This window comes from Gordionus sp. m RMFG-2023, chromosome 4 (assembly GCF_954871325.1).
Source record: "Gordionus sp. m RMFG-2023 chromosome 4, tfGorSpeb1-WG-v2, whole genome shotgun sequence".
Lineage (NCBI taxonomy): Eukaryota > Metazoa > Nematomorpha > Gordioida > Chordodea > Parachordodidae > Gordionus > Gordionus sp. m RMFG-2023.
In genome coordinates this window covers 28,801,152-28,817,831 of record NC_088778.1, presented here as the reverse complement: position 1 = coordinate 28,817,831, position 16,680 = coordinate 28,801,152, and the positions used below count along the sequence as shown (strand labels likewise).

Below are 16,680 nucleotides of genomic sequence, written 5' to 3'. Positions count from 1 at the left end.
TCTAAATCTGTAATTTGATTTTCCTTAACATGAAGTTTTAACGATCGAATAATAATTTAAATTTTTTTTTTTGAAAACTTTTGAATTTACTTTAATGTTCCTTTTTAAAGGGATTTTTCGTAGATCAAAGCTTAAATAAAAACAATTTTATGTATATAATAAACAAAAAGTATATACATATATTATGTATAAGAGACCTGAAGAGTCACAATTTGCACCACCAGGCCCGGCCCGGATTTTTTTAATCAGGGCCGGGCTGGGCTTAGGGCATGGCCTGCAATAGATATACTATGTATAGTATTTAATTTTACACATAAAAATATTATACAATTTCATAATAATATATTTTTATTATTGATTTTTTTTTCTTCTTCTTTCAGTTTTTGCCTATTAAAATCTTGGTATTATATTATGTTATTATTACCAAATACACATTCAAAAAATAAATTTTATTATATATAATTATATAAATATTTTAAGCCTTTTTCATCCAATCTATACATAAATTTTTTTTAAAATAATTTATATAACATTTTTATATACTTCCCCAACCCCCACCCTTTATTTACCCAAATTTTTTTAAAAATAATATTCAGATATTTATATTTATATTTTGTTATTTTTTGGGGGGAAATAAGGCCGAAGAAGCCCACAATTTTCACTGCAAAAAAACATCCGAGAAAGCGGGAAGAAAAAGGTTTGTCAAAAATTTTAAAAAATGTCCCCTCCATGACAAAACGATCCAAAATTCATACATTCATTCAAATGACGACGGTAAAGGCTACGTTGAGGATAAATATTTGCGGCATTCCTTCACTAGTCCAGAATTGTTGAAACACGTCAAGGAGGGAAACCAATGCAAATGCCCTAAAAAATCCGCTCTATTCTCCATTTTAAATAGTTCGAAATCGACCCACGGATTTTTATTCGTCTCATCGCATAGAACCGACTCATCTAAAAACAACGTCACGACAAACCAGAGCCGCAATAATATTAAGCATCATATTATTAAGGATCATTTCAATGGATTAGCTGGAACGTCAGAATCTCTAGACATTCTTCCCACGAATCCCCTTGGCCGCGAAATTTCTGCAGTCAATTCCATAGGCGCTTTAAATCATAACCATAAAAATAACTGTAATATCCAAAATGGCTCAAACGGCGATAATCTTTATCCGCTAATACAATTCTCTTCGTTTAATCCTATTTGCCAAAATGCTTCTCGCGAAGCCAAAATAAACGAAAGTAATTTTTCCTTCGATATGGAACCCAGATCAACGGTTGGTATTGAGAAATCCTTTCTTCCCGTGAATTCAAAATCGAGTGTTCCTAGAATGATCACTATTTCATCTTCGTCTTCCATCTATTCCACTCCCAGGATGAACGATTCATTCGCTAAGTCTGATGGACTGAGACCCAACAATATTCCTAGCATAGCCTTGCCTTCTTCCATATCGAATCAAATATTCCGACAGATCCAAAGGGCTGACGATGATATGAGCGTGAAAAATTTGATAGATAAAGTCGATCAAACCGGTGAAATGAGTATTCGAAGAGTAGATATCTTAAAGTCATTTAATCAAGCCACACAAAACCCGACTAGGCTCCTCTCGGAAAATAAAACCACCAATGAAAGCGTGTATTCTCCAACTTTATCTAACATAAAAAATGAAAATTTTAAACCTGAGCCTACGCGCTGTTCTTTCACCAATCCTACCTCTTGCCTCACATCCAAACAGAATCCCAGGATAAATCGCGATACTCACGCCAAGGATAATAACCCATTGCCAGCGGAAAAAAAACTATCCCTTTCCCATATTTTGTTCAAGAAAAAGAGAAGTTCGAGCTCTTCCGTAAAGACACCTAGCATTGATATAACACCAGTAGCATCGAACTCCGAATCTTCAGGCAGGATTGATTCATTTAAGGGTATCGAAAGTTGCGACAGCGATTTCGCAAACTCGTTAAAAGATACCCTATCCCAATCGGGCTCCATTAAAACTAATTCCAACATATCGCCTTTATTGGCATCTCAACCCGATCAAAATAGCCTGGTTTCCGATAAATCTTCGTTAAAAAATTTTATTCAAATCATAGAGATTATTAAGAGACCTGGGCAAACGTTGGGATTGTACATTAGGTTAATTAATATATAAAATATTTTTTTTTAAAAATATAATCTATATACTTTCTCTATTGACATCAATTTTTAACTTGAATCTATATTTTTTGAAACTTTTATAAGATGAAAAAATTATCTTGATATTTTATTATTTGGTGACAGAATTTTATTTATTATAAAATTGGGAAAAATAAAATAATAATAATTTAACTTTTTTTTTCAAGATTATTAATTGATTAATAATTTAAACATTTTTGTTATAAAGAGAAGGCAAAGGTACGCGTAGACTAGATGGCGTTTTTATATCGCGTATGGCCCAGGGCTCGAGTATAGAGCGAAGCGGACTTTTGAAAGTAGGAGATGAGATATTAAAAGTGAACGGTGTCGACGTCACAAAAATGAGTCTAGACGATGTCGTGGTTATAATGTCCATCCCCAGGCGCCTTTTGCTCGAGCTTAAGACGGTTGACTTCCCGGAATCAGAATCTGATACTAAATCGTTCAATTATAACGACAGTAATGAAACCTGTCAGAAGTTATACGATTCGGCGGTTTCGATAAAACTGACTTCTAAATTTTCTAAATCGTCACATCTTCCGGACGGGAGATGCGTCTCGCCGAATGTGGGAACCGCCTCTTACTTATACGACGAACACGATAATTTTAAGCTTTCCGACCAAAGTGTCAGACAACAAATGCAGCAATATTATCAACCACTGCCTATGTCGGCACCTGAGCCCCTAAGAGAATTAAACGCGGCTTCCGAATCCAGACCCTATTCAAACCCTCCAAGCGATTATGGAGGAGGGAAGGTTATAACAATAATATTGATCGAAAAATAAATTTATATTAATTCATTTTGCTGTACGCTCAAAAAAACCGATTTACATTCGGTGAGAGATAATGTATATTGAGGGGTATCGTTATGGAACGCAGGTGCCGGTAAATAGTTTTCATATTAAAAATCTATTATAAGACCCCACAACATATGTATATATATATATATATGTTATCGGCTGAGTATTATAATGCTTTATATTCACGTTTTTAAAAATTTTGAATTAGGCCATTTCCAGTTCAAAGCGTTTTCTTTTCACAACGGTTTTTGGATAATGTTAGCAGAAAATTTTTCAAAATTTATTTCTAAACAAAAGGTCGAATTAATTTGATATAATATAATATTTTTTTAAAAAAAGTTAAAAAATATCCGAATCCCCATTTCAGACGTCATTTAATCGTTTATAAACCACTTTGAAAAAATGTTCCATCCTGAAATGGCCTTATAGTTGTTAGTTTAAAAATTTATCTAACTAGGACTAATTTTTCATTCAAATTTTGTCTATAGTGATATATTGCTATAATTGGGGTGGGATTCCTTTTGCCCTCCCCCTCTCTGACTAGTCTATGCAAGGGTATGAGAAAGATATTGTATATCTTTAAAGCAAAACGAATTAGAAAAATTTCTTAAAATTTAGCATTATAATTTTAAAAACAAAATCCTAGCCAAAATCAGGATACCTAATATCTATCAACCCTACTAGCCTAAATCAGGCATTGTCCTATATGTAGATTCCTTTTATTTTAACCAATTTTAAATATCATTTTAATAAACTATTCATGGACAATGTGTTTCGTAACAAGAATCTATATTTAAGCAGAGTTTCAGATGCTCTTAAAAATAAAAGATATTTAATCGCTGAAGACTTTGAAGTAAATCCTTTGTGATTTTTATGATGGAATCACAAATTTAAAATAAAAGGATTTTGATCCTTGTTAAAGACATTTTCAATTTTGTGATCTCAAAGATTTCTTTCAAATTCTCATATCTAAGCCGAAAACTGTTTTATTTTTAACTTTTACTTTTCGTTAGCTTAAATTAATTTTTGATGCAACTGTCTAAAGTTGTTGGATTGACAGTTCTATCTAAAATATAGTAGAACTAAAAGTGAAAGTCGAAAAAACAAAGAAAGTAACTGTCTTAATATGTTTGACAGTCAGTTAATCTTAATTTCATTATTACTTACATTACCTTAGACCTGGCCTTAAGCTGGATTCATGATGGTGGTATCAGATATACGATTTATCAGCTGTTCGATTTTTAAAATTTGTTCATGTGATCAATTTTTCCTAATTTAATATTGATTTTATTTTTTAATTTCTGATCATCATAATAATCTAAGAATTATTAAAAGGAAATTGATCTCATTATAAAAAAATTTAAATCGCTCAGCTGTTAAATCACGTCGGATCCGATACAATTATGGTATTAAACAAACGTGAAGTTGACTGTTTTTAATTATGAAGAAAGAAAGAAAGAAAGAAAGAAAGAAAGAAAGAAAGAAAGAAAGAAAGAAAGAAAGAAAGAAAGAAAGAAAGAAAGAAAGAAAGAAAGAAAGAAAGAAAGAAAGAAAGAAAGAAAGAAAGAAAGAAAGAAAGAAAGAAAGAAAAAGAATAAATTTTTAAATAGAGGCATTTCTATACTAAAAAATTTCGCAGCTCTACCAATTTAGTTATTACAGTTATTACAGTTATTACAAAGTCATTTTTTAAGGTATTTATATAATTTATTTTTAAAATGTATAAATTATTACCTTTCACTTTTAGAAAATAGGCACAATCATTCAAACTAAATTGACAACGGCTCAAACAGCTAGCGTGCATTTTCCTCCCAGACAGAGTTCCAGACAATTTGAACAATTTAAAAGGGTGGCTACTTATGAATCCCTTAAAGAGCCTTCTTCCTCCAACATTATATACGATTCTAAACATCCTACTTCTACAATGACCTCACCATCTTCAAACATGAAAAATGAGTATAGCAACGATTATCTGTATTACAACTCTCAGCCACTTCCCAAACAAATTAAGAATGTAACTACTACAACAATTGAAGGTAGTGATTATAAAAAGAGTAAGAATAAGAAAGAAATGGGTACCTATACATCGAGTCTTGACTTAAATTACACTAGACCTCACGAAAGGGATATGGGTAGATCTTCTCCTCAAAGGAACGACAGATTCAAAGAAAATAGCGATGGTTTTATAGTGAAAAACAAGCAAAAGGATGATAGCAAACCTTATATGTATCTCGTAAGTGAAAAGGTTCCGGACGCCAGGAGGGGTAGGTACATCAATTACAACATACCGTATAATACAATTTCTTCCAACCATTATTTACGTGTAAATCGTCGCAAGGAACAAATGGGTCCTTCCCCAGTGGCTAAAAATGATGGATATTACTACTATTATACTGACGAGGAGCCCGCTAACAGCTCGCGTAATATTGATGATGGTTATCGACGACAAATTAACATTGCTGGTATAGAACCCCGTATGAAGTCGATGATTATAGACGATTCCGCTCAGAATACTTACTCTTTAGACAGAGCAAAGAAATATGGAAGGCCTAGAAATGTTGTCAAAGACGATTTGGATGCGTCCCCGGGAAATCAGAGCGATAGTAACACGAAATACTCTTTCGAGGATAGTGATAAAAAGCAATCATATGCGAAAACTACCAACCTAGAGAAAATAAACGAAGAGTACAATTCCTCTAATAGAAATTATAACACTTTGCCTGGCTTTAGTTACCTCGGTGGCTCTAAAATCGATTCCTCTTACCGAGCTAATATAAATGACGGCAATTGGCTGGCCAAGGATCAAACTCAGAAATTGGCTCAATACGGAACAGTTTACCGACCTTTGGGTCATTACGCTAAGAATGGAACTAAAAATAGAAATTGTATGGACTCCTGCACCCAAACAGACTTATACTCTCAGCAACAATATGCAAAGGTAGATCCCGGTTTCATCAATAAAACCCCTTTTTACCACGAAGCCGGTTATTTCTCTGATGGATTGGCTGAAAACCGACTGATGATGATGGTGAAAAAGAGATTACCACATCAATACAATAACAATAGATATGTCGACACCAAAAATCAATATTATGCCGATGAACCAACCAAGAATTATGGGCAACATCAAACAGAAGGTTATTACATAACATCCGACAATGAATCCAGGGTACCTAAAATAGCGTCCATGTATCCTTATAAAAATTATGCCATTCTATTAAAAGATGGTGGCATACGCGATAACGACGAAGAAAACTTGATACCCGGTTGTTTAATCGAATCAAGGGATTCCCTTCATCATGGTCACCAACTGCCACCATCGCATCACATAATTTCGCATGCACCCGTGATAGATGACAATGGTAGGGAGAAAATTGTGTTACGAAAAGTATCGTGTCCTCACCCTTCCTACTTACCCCTTGCTACAGAAGGACCGGGAGAAACAAAGGGGTTCTTATACTATTCCCCTACCAAGAAAAGGATATTAAGGGCGGCCACCCTCGATACGAACCCTCATCATTACAAGGATTACATTAACGATAATTACAATAACTATGTGGAATATTATTCTGAAAGGTTTAACCACCCGACAACCAACACTAACGTTGGCAATGCGTATGACCAGTTATCCTCAAAAGGTACCATGTCAAATTACGATATAAAGGATGGGATGGATGACAACCGGAACGAACAAGATGCAAATTCCAGACTCAAACATAAATTTGCGGTAGGTGAAGCCAACAGCGATATTTTACCTCTTAAAAAACGGGTAGATTCCTATTTCTTGTACCACAATGACGTGGGGAAAAATGGATATGAAAGTGAAACCGGTTTAACGCGCGATAAAAACAACTTATTATTTAAAAGCACGGTCAAACAAAGGGAACCTAATATTTATGGAAAAGGTTCTAACTACCTTCTTTATAACGAATCTGATAAAAGAAATACTGCCTTTAAACAATCAGGGAGTGATATGGTGGAAAAGTACTCCGATGGTAATATTATTTTAGACTTATATAACATCTTTGAAGTATAATTCACAATTAAATTATCTTATTTTACAGGAAAAGATCATGGGTACTCAAAATCTTATAGCATTGATTACGAAAATGAAATAAGTATGCCAGACATGTATCAAGTATTATAAAATATACACTTCTTTCACACAAATTTATTAATTCTTCCCTCCTAGGAAAGCAAAAAAGATCTAAAATCGTCTTTAAAGTCAACCGAATTTATCACAAGTATATATAAAAAGATTTAATCATGTAATTGTATTCTTTTTAAAAAAAAATAAAATAATTATAATTAAGCTACCTCAAACGTAAGAAGAGTCCACTACTTTGACCATGGCGGAAATCAATTGCAGGATTTTTCCTTTTCGTCCCTTAAACATGATCCTACCCGATATTCAAACGGTATAATTTTTAACATTTTTAGTTAAAGTTCAGCGTAGTTCGACTCCTCCTGGCTATTTTTTTGTAACCCTTTTTTTGGTCAGGCCCATAAATAATATTTTACGAAAGAAAAAGTCATGAAAAAGATTGCGAAACACTATGCTAGTTGCTTTACAAAAATTATCAGGTCGGGCTACGCCAATCCCTAGTAAACCCTTAATAATTTTTTTAATTACCTATTAAAATTGGAAAAGGCCTTTCGAAAAATAATATTTTAAATTTATTTAAAAAAGTTAAGCGAAATTCTTATGCCTATACCCTTCAAGATGAAATCAACACGCCTTCCATAAATTTCGAAGATCTGGACCTGACCAATTACAAATATTGGGATTGGAAATCCTGCATCTTTGAGCCGTCGGCCAAAGGTTCCGCGACTCCTCAAACGTCATCGCTTACAGGGCTACTTAACATCTATATATGCGCCTGCGAAAATTTGGGTCTACCTACTCAAATTAATCATTCCCATAATTCAACCTCCGATAAAAATAGTCTACACAAAAAGACATCTTCAACATCGTTTTCCGATAGTGAAACGTTATTACAAGATTATGAAAATGTGAGAACGGATAGCTTTAAAATGAAAGCAGCAAAGATTGATAATAACGATGAGAAGAAAGCTGAAGATATTTCTTATGATTGTGATATAGATAGTTGTATGTACATGATACTGGAAGTGGATAAGTGCATCAAAGCGAGAACCTGCGCCAAACCTCTGATAGTTTACAAAGTAAATGATGATGCGGTTAAAACTCAGAAAGACAAGAAACCTAGTTTTAATGGTGTCATAAATTTGTCCACCGACGATACGGATCAAAAGATTTTTGGATCTAGACCTATAGTTTGGGACGAATCGTTCGAAATCGATCTTTTGAAAGGCAGAAAAATTGACATATTCCTCTATCACTGGGCCCAAAACTTACAATTAAATAAAACGAATGTTAAAATAAAAGGCAGAGAAGAGAAAATCACCGAAAATGATACCCCATTAGATGTTCCCAAGTTATCCTACCGCGCGGTTCTCAATTTATCCGCGCTGTACTCTAATTTATGGAGCGTCGATAAAAATTCATCCAATATTACAAAACAACAACCTTATAACAACAACAATGCCGTCAAGCGTCTAAAAATATATCTTCAACCCAGGGGCGCCTTATACATTATTCTCGAATACTCGGACCCTTTGAGCATCTTTAAACGCACCCTTAAAACTCAAAATATATTCGGGGTGGAGCTACCCAGACTCGTGGAAAATAAGAAATTGCGCTCAAACACGGGTTCGGACACAAATATAATCGATCTATTTTGTATAATTTTGCCGGAGATAGAAAGAAGGGGTGGTTTGGATAGCGTGGCCATTTATAACTTGTGCAGTTGCTTGCGTGAGAAGCTATTGGTTAAAGGGATCATTGAAAAAAATCTAATTTCTACAAATTTTTCGGCGAAAGGAATACCCGACATAAATATACTGACAGGTTTGGTTCATATTTTATTTAAAAATTTATTTTACTAATTTGCGGTAGGGAAGATATTTTGCGTAAGAATTCTTGATATGTAAACTTGTCGCCTGAGGTTAGTAAAATAAAAATAAAAGTATTTTATGATTATTTAAATAGGGTAGAGGAGCAATGCTCATTAATTGTAAATAGGTATAATATTATTGATTTCTGATTACCAGGGTTGTTAAAGTAGCGCACTTTTTTGGTAGCTATAGCTAATAGCGGCTACTTTTTTTGTAATTATTTAATTTTTTAGCGCGCTACTTTTTTGAAAGTAGCTAAGTAGCCGCTACTTCGCTACTTTTAAAAAATATATTGAATTTAAATATAATATCATAATTAATTATAATTTTTATTATTTATTTTTAATTTTGAAATTAAAATACGAGCCTATAAATTAATTTTTATAATATATACTATTAAGAAATAAATAATTTAATATGTATAAAAAAAAGTGATTTGCGATCTAATCTATATAGCATAAATAAAATACAAAAATGCAATTTATCATTTTTTAAAAAAAAAGATATCGTAAAAGATTTTTTGAGAGAGCTTCCAGAACCATTGATAACCAATAGTCTGTATCAAATGCTAGTAGACGCTTTTTCGGTTTTCAATCCTACTGACCCTACTGGCAATGAATCCCTACTGCTAAGCGTCGTTGAATGCTTACCCAAGATCAATAAAGTTAATAGATGCCATAATAAATTTCAGAATTTGAAAGAAAAAAAATCTTGAGAGATCTTTTAAATATTTTTCGGAATTTTAGGTTTAATAAAAAAAAAATGAAGTTCGGCACGGGTTCTGGTTCGATAATTTAAATGGTGTCCGGTCCATTGGGTATCAGATCTGGTATAAATCTAAATTACCAGTAAATTACTCAAACTATCGATCAAATAGAATGGGGTACTTGGGTAAAATTTTTTGAAAAACGCCAATTAAGTTAGGACAGGTATATCTTAAAAGGCTGGGAGTTAAGTTTGGACGTATAACCTTTATTTTTGAAATAAAAATCAATCGTAAAATAGCAAAGACTATTTAACCCCGGCCTGCTCCTTGGTTTAGAGAAATATAAGACGGGTCAGGGTTTATAAACCTAATTATTTTTGGTCCCGGATGTGGTACGGGTTAGGAAAAAAAAAGAGAATTATTTTCCATAGTTTTTGAAATTCTTTTCAAAATAAATAAAAAAAATCAAAGAGATCTCTGAGGATATTTTTTTTCTAAAAATCTTTTTGTGGTTTTTATGCATAACCTCGCATTTGCAGTTAGCCGGTATTTGCTGCGAAGTATACAAATATGAATGTAAAATTATTTATATTTATTTCGCCGTGATTTGATCTCTAACTGTGAATACGGGGTAAAAGATATTCCATGATGAAATCAAAAATATTTTTATCTTCTTTAAAAAAAATCTTAAATTTTGGGATAATAATTTTTTGTTGCTCAAAATTTTAGGCAAAAAAAAATAATTGGATTATTTGTTTTCAAACTCTAATTTTTTATTGTTGTTTAAAACATAGCAAGGAGTAAAATAAAAATTTTTGTGCGTTAAATTATTGTTCTCTAAAAAAAAATTATTGTAATTGAAGTAAAGCCAGGGATATATTGCTTTTCTTAGAGAATTCGGTGGTTATTTTTTTAATAGTAATCCCTTTACTTTAACAAGATATTTTTTTTATATAGTTAATCAAGTGATTATTTATAAAGATCGAATTTATTGAAATAGAATAAAATTCTTGAACGGAAAATCAATTTTGTATAAAAGTCATTTGCCATTATAACGCAATTCGGTTTAGGCATAATATTTTCATGATGTCGACCTCATTTTTTTGGCAATGTCAAAAAAATATTATTTGAGAACTCTTCAGTCTAAATGAATTAGAGAATGAATCTGCTGTTTCAATTGATGAAATGGGAGATATTATTTAGGCTGGATTTTAATTTAAAAAAGCCTTTTGAGATATATCGTGGCCTAAGAATTAGATTATTCTATGTCTACTTTTTGTCAAAAATGCCTTTTTTCGTAAATCAATTTTTTCATAATTATTGAAAAATCAGAATTATTTAATAAATAACTCAAATTAAATTTGATACAAGTTTAACCATCCTATCGAAAATAATATACTAATTTTTTTTTTAATTACTCTCTTATAAAGTTACAAAAAGTGGAAATAGAATATTCTAATTCTCATGCAACGATATATATAAATTATTCGCAGTTTCTTTCTTTATATACCATGAATTTCTCCTTAAAATAAGAAAATATAATTATAATTTTTTTTTAAAACAAATTTAGGACAACATAGATTTCCTATTACGGCACCTGAAAAAAGTTTTATGTCAATCGCGGCACAACAAGATGAATTTGGACGAAATTAGTGCTGTATTTGGTCCGATATTGTTAATTCCATCTAGTAAAATATCTGATCCAGATCCTGACACAGCATTCGCTATATTTAAGTATCTCTTTCAAATTTGGAAGTTTTGATGGAGCTCTATATTGAGGTAAATTTAGGGGGAAAAAAGTATCTTATTTGTTCCCAAATGTATTCACTATAAATATGAAATTTTATATAAATGTTAGATATTATTAAATCACAACCTAACTCAAAAAAAAGAAAAAAGTTTTACATAATTATAGCCAAAGTCAAAGTCCACAAAATTAAATTTGAATAAAAATGATAAAATTTATAAACCTTTTTTTTGAGTTGTATAAGTATACACTCTTAGCCAAAGTTGTTAAAAGATACTTTCAGATCTAAATATGGATACATTGTCTAAAAATATATCTAGATATAAATACTTTTTATAAAATTGTAGCTAGATTAGAGACCTGCACTGCCAGGCCCGGGGCCCTGCTAAGGTCTGAAAATTTATTTGGGCTTGGCGAGTAAAAGTAAAAATGTCCATCATGCTTGATAGAGAATAGAAGGTAACTAGGGATGTACAGATATTTTATATCGGATCGGACCGATATTTAACCCATTTTAAAATATCGGTTGTCGGCCAATATTATAAAATTTTCCGATCCGATATAAAATGGCGTCTTTAACAAAAATAAAATGTTATAAAATTTGTAAAAAAAGTTATATTTAAAATCATTTATTTTTATAAATAAAATCGAAATCCATTTTTATGTATATTTTTTTAATAATAATTAATTAATAAACATTCTGCCATATTGTTATTTTTTGCGTATTCTGTTTATAAAAGTGTGCGGTAATCCCTTCAGAATCTGTTTTTAGTGAAGCTGGTGATATTGGTTACCATCGCCGCAGGCTGACCTCTGATAAATTTGAAATTTTGGTATTTCTAAAAAGAAATCTTCGATATATTAATGTTAAATATTATTTTAAATATTTATTTTAAATTTCATAATATATTTATTTATTACTTATTAATAGATTAAATGGAAAATCATGAAACCCATATCTTCATCATTATTGGTTATTTTTACATAGGTTTTCTGGTTTTTTGAAAAATATACCGATTAGTGAAAATTAAAATCGGACTGACTCCCATCCGGGTTTGATCTAAAAAAATTTCCATTTGCAGACCTCTAATCTAGATACATATACCACATTTTTCTAGCTTGATACTTTGGCAACTCTGTAGAGCAACCATTCATTAATAGGTAGAATATGGGGTTTCTAAAAAAATAATTTATAACATATTTGATCTGTTATGAGATCAGTTTCTAACTTTCTCGAGGTTTTCCATATGGAGAAATGATTTAATTTAAGTTGTAGCTATATTAACCATATCCCAAGTAGATGGCTTCAGAAAAGAAAACTTAAATAGATTACTTTTTAAATAGAATACCCAACATTATACCGGTCCGGGCTTAAATAGAAAAAAAATGGAAGGTAAATATGTTAATTGAAAATGGCATCCACTAAAAATAAAAGAAATTTTATTTATAATTAACGATTCGAATCCCACCTTACCAAATTATGCCCTGATACCTATAAACTATATAACGCTCGTAGTATATAGATTCCTTGAATTGATGTTGTGACCAATGACACATAATAATACCTAGACTGACGATGTATTCATAATAATGCATTTGAAAGCGTCGTTGAATGCAAATCAGTTAGACCCACCATATTGGTAACCCATTTAATAATTATTCTCATGTTAATAACTACTATTAAATTTATTACTTGCTTCCTTATTATCTCGATGATCAGGCAATTCTTTAATAAAGTTTGAGTCAGAAATAGGAATAAATTGACCTCTGGTTTATTTTAAAAAGAATAAGGGTTATCAAAATGGCGTCCTCAGCTGTTTTCATTGATGTACACTGTCAAGAAAGCGAGATTTGACATTGGAAATCAAAACCTAAATATAAAAAGAAATATATACTAATATTATAGTTGAATCCTTTATTAAATAATAATAAACATAGTTAAATACAAAGTGAAAAACATAATCAAAATAAAAGAAAAATTAAAATTAATATAAAAAAATAAAATTAAAAAGTAAATTTAAGTTAAAATAATTTAATCATCCTTCCGCGCATCATAATTTCTCCATTATATATCCTTTTTCTTTAATCAACATTTGCATAGTCTCAATTAGTACCGAGATTTGATTCTTTTTTCTTGAGTAGATTTGAATATCTTTCGGCTTCGTAATTTTGTTTAAAAGTAATTTGCCTGTCGGGCGTTTTTCTTAATCTAGTAAATTTGCATGTTACCACAATTACAACATACACTTTTAATGAATGCATCGTGTCTGTCATTGGTTGTGACTTAGAAATATTTTGGAAGGACTGTTTTGAAAGAGACTGGCAGTCTTTTAATTTATAATAAGGGGAGACCGGGGTAAAGCGTTTGATGGCGTAACAATATTAACGCGAATAACATTTTAACCCTTGAGCACAAAGATTTTAAATTTGGTGTGAAGATATATTTTTATAACTAATTACTAACCTATGTTCATCTTTTAAAAAACTTACCTCGTTTTATATATTTTGTCAAAAAACACCTTTTTACCCAAAAAATATAAAAATCATTCTCTAGTATATTTTGCTTTTAGTGATATATACATATCCTCAGGATTCAATATTTGGCACACATGTTCCTTAATGTATTAGCTATAAAATAAAATTTATCTGATATCTATAGCTATAATAGAAGTCACGCAATAACGATATTTATAATATATGTCACCTTGGGGTAAAGCTGTTATGGGTAAAACGGTTAAAATATATAATTATTCACATTCTTCTTTCATTCATTTATTATAATTTTTATTTTATCAATCAAATAATGAGAAATTATAAAAGAAAAACCATATTTAGAGATGTAAGTATAATAGATTAGATGAAGCCATAAAATATAAAATAACACTTTATTGAATTTGTCTGCAAAAAATATAAAATACCTTATACAATATTGAGAAGAAGATATAAAAATGGTATTTAAAGTTCAGATCATAAACAAATATTTACAAATGAAGAAGAATCTAGATTGTGTGATCATATTAGAAGCAAGTAGGTCATTATGGGATTAAAGCCTAAACATAATTAAATTATTTTGTTTGTATTTGAATTGAGTATTAATTAATAGATATATTATATATTTCAATTGAGTTACTAATAAAGTTACCAAATTAATATTGAAATTATTTATTCAGAGAAGAAAAAAGATATCAAATTTGCAATAAAAACTATAAAAATAGTCGCGAGGGCGATGAATGGTTAAAATGTACACTGTGCCTTGAATGGGCTCATTCTAAATGTGCTAATTATGATAACTACTTTACATGTCCTTATTGTATTGATTAGTTTGTAAATAAAAATCATAAATATATCTTAAATTTGTAATATTTGTTAAATAAAATGATAAATATATGTCAAATATTACTTTAACCACTCTACCCCAGTGCTTATCCTGTACCCAGGGTAAAATGAGTAGTTTGACATAACTAATAATAGCTCCTAAAATATTATAGGTAGTGGGCTATACTTTTTTTTACTTGTAGATGAGAAATGAGGCTATACATTGTTCTATAATTTGTTGTGTTTGACTCTTGTTTAAAATTTTTATGGTAAATATGCAAAATGCCTAACGTTTTACCCCAGTCTCCCAAAAAATTAATTAGAAACTTGGGCCGCCTTGAGTTTTTTTTTAAAAAGTTTTTTAAATAATTACATCAATTGTTTAACAATTTTAAAAATTAGAATATTACATTAAAATTACAAGGTAGAAAAAATAAACGTGATGTATCAATTTGACATTTTAATAGATTTTCCTTTGAATCAATTTACAAAAATAAAGTCAAAATTATTTAAAATTTATCAAAACATTGTTTTAATAAAACCCATTGTCGTAACATGGAGCCCTACTCTAATCTTTTAATGTCAAAATCATGTTCAACCGAAATTTTAAATTCTGATCCGAACCCCGACGAATTTTTAATCGAAAAAGCACGAATTAAGCGCTTTTATAAAAAAATATAAATTTTAATGTTCTATTTGAATATTTAATCGCAGAATGTTTATCAAGATGTGAACAGATTATTTTTTACAAAAAGGACCGATTTCTTCAAAAATAATGCAAATATTTCTCGGTGCATAAATTTCGATCTGAACACACTGCATTTATCTTCCCCGCAAAAGCCCGAGTGCGACAATCTAACAATGGTGAATGAAATTAATATAACTACTGACTTAAAACCTTCAAATTGATGAAAATATTATACAATATAATAAATTTAGGAGCGACGAATTTTGATAAAATTTTTAATTATGATACTTATTTATAATAATTTATAAATAATATATATATTACAATTTAAATATAATTATTTATAAAAAAAAATAATAAAATAGTTTAAATTGAAGAATTTAATATTTATCTAATTTAAAACTTTTAAGATAGTGAAATGATTTAAATTTTATCAAAAAGTTTGGAGACAAAAAAACAAATAAGTTAGTTGGTCAATAAAATTTATTGCTGAAATTCCGAGGTCAGTTACAGATAAATCAATGTATCAGAAATGTCTACATGATTGTATTCCTATTATAATTCAGGAGATAGGCTTTCTAAAGGGGCATAAGAATAAAAAATATTCTGAGGGTAGGAAAAGGAAATAAATATAATCAGAAAAATTTTCTAAAATAAATGGTGCTAACGTGTAAACTTAAGGCCTGTTACATCTCCTAAGTAAAGGTACATAAATAAAATATTATATTTATTTTTCATACAAAATTTGGGCTATATTTTCCTACTAGTTTTAATACCTATATACTTTTATTATCCTAAATAAACCTGCTAAGAAAGGATTTATTATATTTGCTATGTACCTAGGGTCATGATAATTATATATATTATATTGAAAGCATTGTCAATTATTGGCTGTAATTTTTACATTCACTTTCATGTCTCATTTTTTTTTCCTTAGCTGCATAATCATACCAAACAAATTTTATTCACTGCTGAATATCGTTGACACATAATTTATTAAATATAGCATGAATAAATTAAAATAGCTATTTTTTTTATTCCTTTTTTAAAAAAATGACTGACAATAAATAAGCCTATTAATATTCTTTATATTTTTGTTAATAACGATATTGTAAGACAATAATACCACTTACATTGATTTACTTGTAAGATTAAGGATTAGTAACCGATTTCATGGCCCAATTATTATGTTATTTAATAATTTGTAAATTTAATAAAATAGCTCACCGACCCATATATGTATGAATGTTACACTATTAAAATATAGTT

General features: G+C 30.2%; 1 protein-coding gene across 2 annotated transcripts in view; it reads left to right on the top strand.

The window, feature by feature from the left end:
• Positions 1-15,663, top strand: part of LOC135928125 (uncharacterized) — a 64,684-nt gene extending 49,021 nt beyond the window's left edge. The window contains exons 2-11 of one of the 2 annotated variants that reach the window (XM_065464486.1): positions 639-2,140; positions 2,388-2,934; positions 4,727-6,974; positions 7,044-7,117; positions 7,172-7,223; positions 7,293-7,397; positions 7,703-8,908; positions 9,459-9,619; positions 11,232-11,440; positions 15,438-15,663. In XM_065464486.1, the coding sequence (XP_065320558.1) occupies positions 639-2,140; positions 2,388-2,934; positions 4,727-6,974; positions 7,044-7,117; positions 7,172-7,223; positions 7,293-7,397; positions 7,703-8,908; positions 9,459-9,619; positions 11,232-11,423 (6,087 nt within the window). In that variant the 3' untranslated portion in view covers positions 11,424-11,440; positions 15,438-15,663. Of the gene's footprint in view, positions 1-638; positions 2,141-2,387; positions 2,935-4,726; positions 6,975-7,043; positions 7,118-7,171; positions 7,224-7,292; positions 7,398-7,669; positions 8,909-9,458; positions 9,620-11,231; positions 11,441-15,437 lie in introns of both variants that reach the window. The other variant, XM_065464485.1, reaches the window with a different exon arrangement.
• Positions 15,664-16,680: the final 1,017 nt, after the last annotated feature.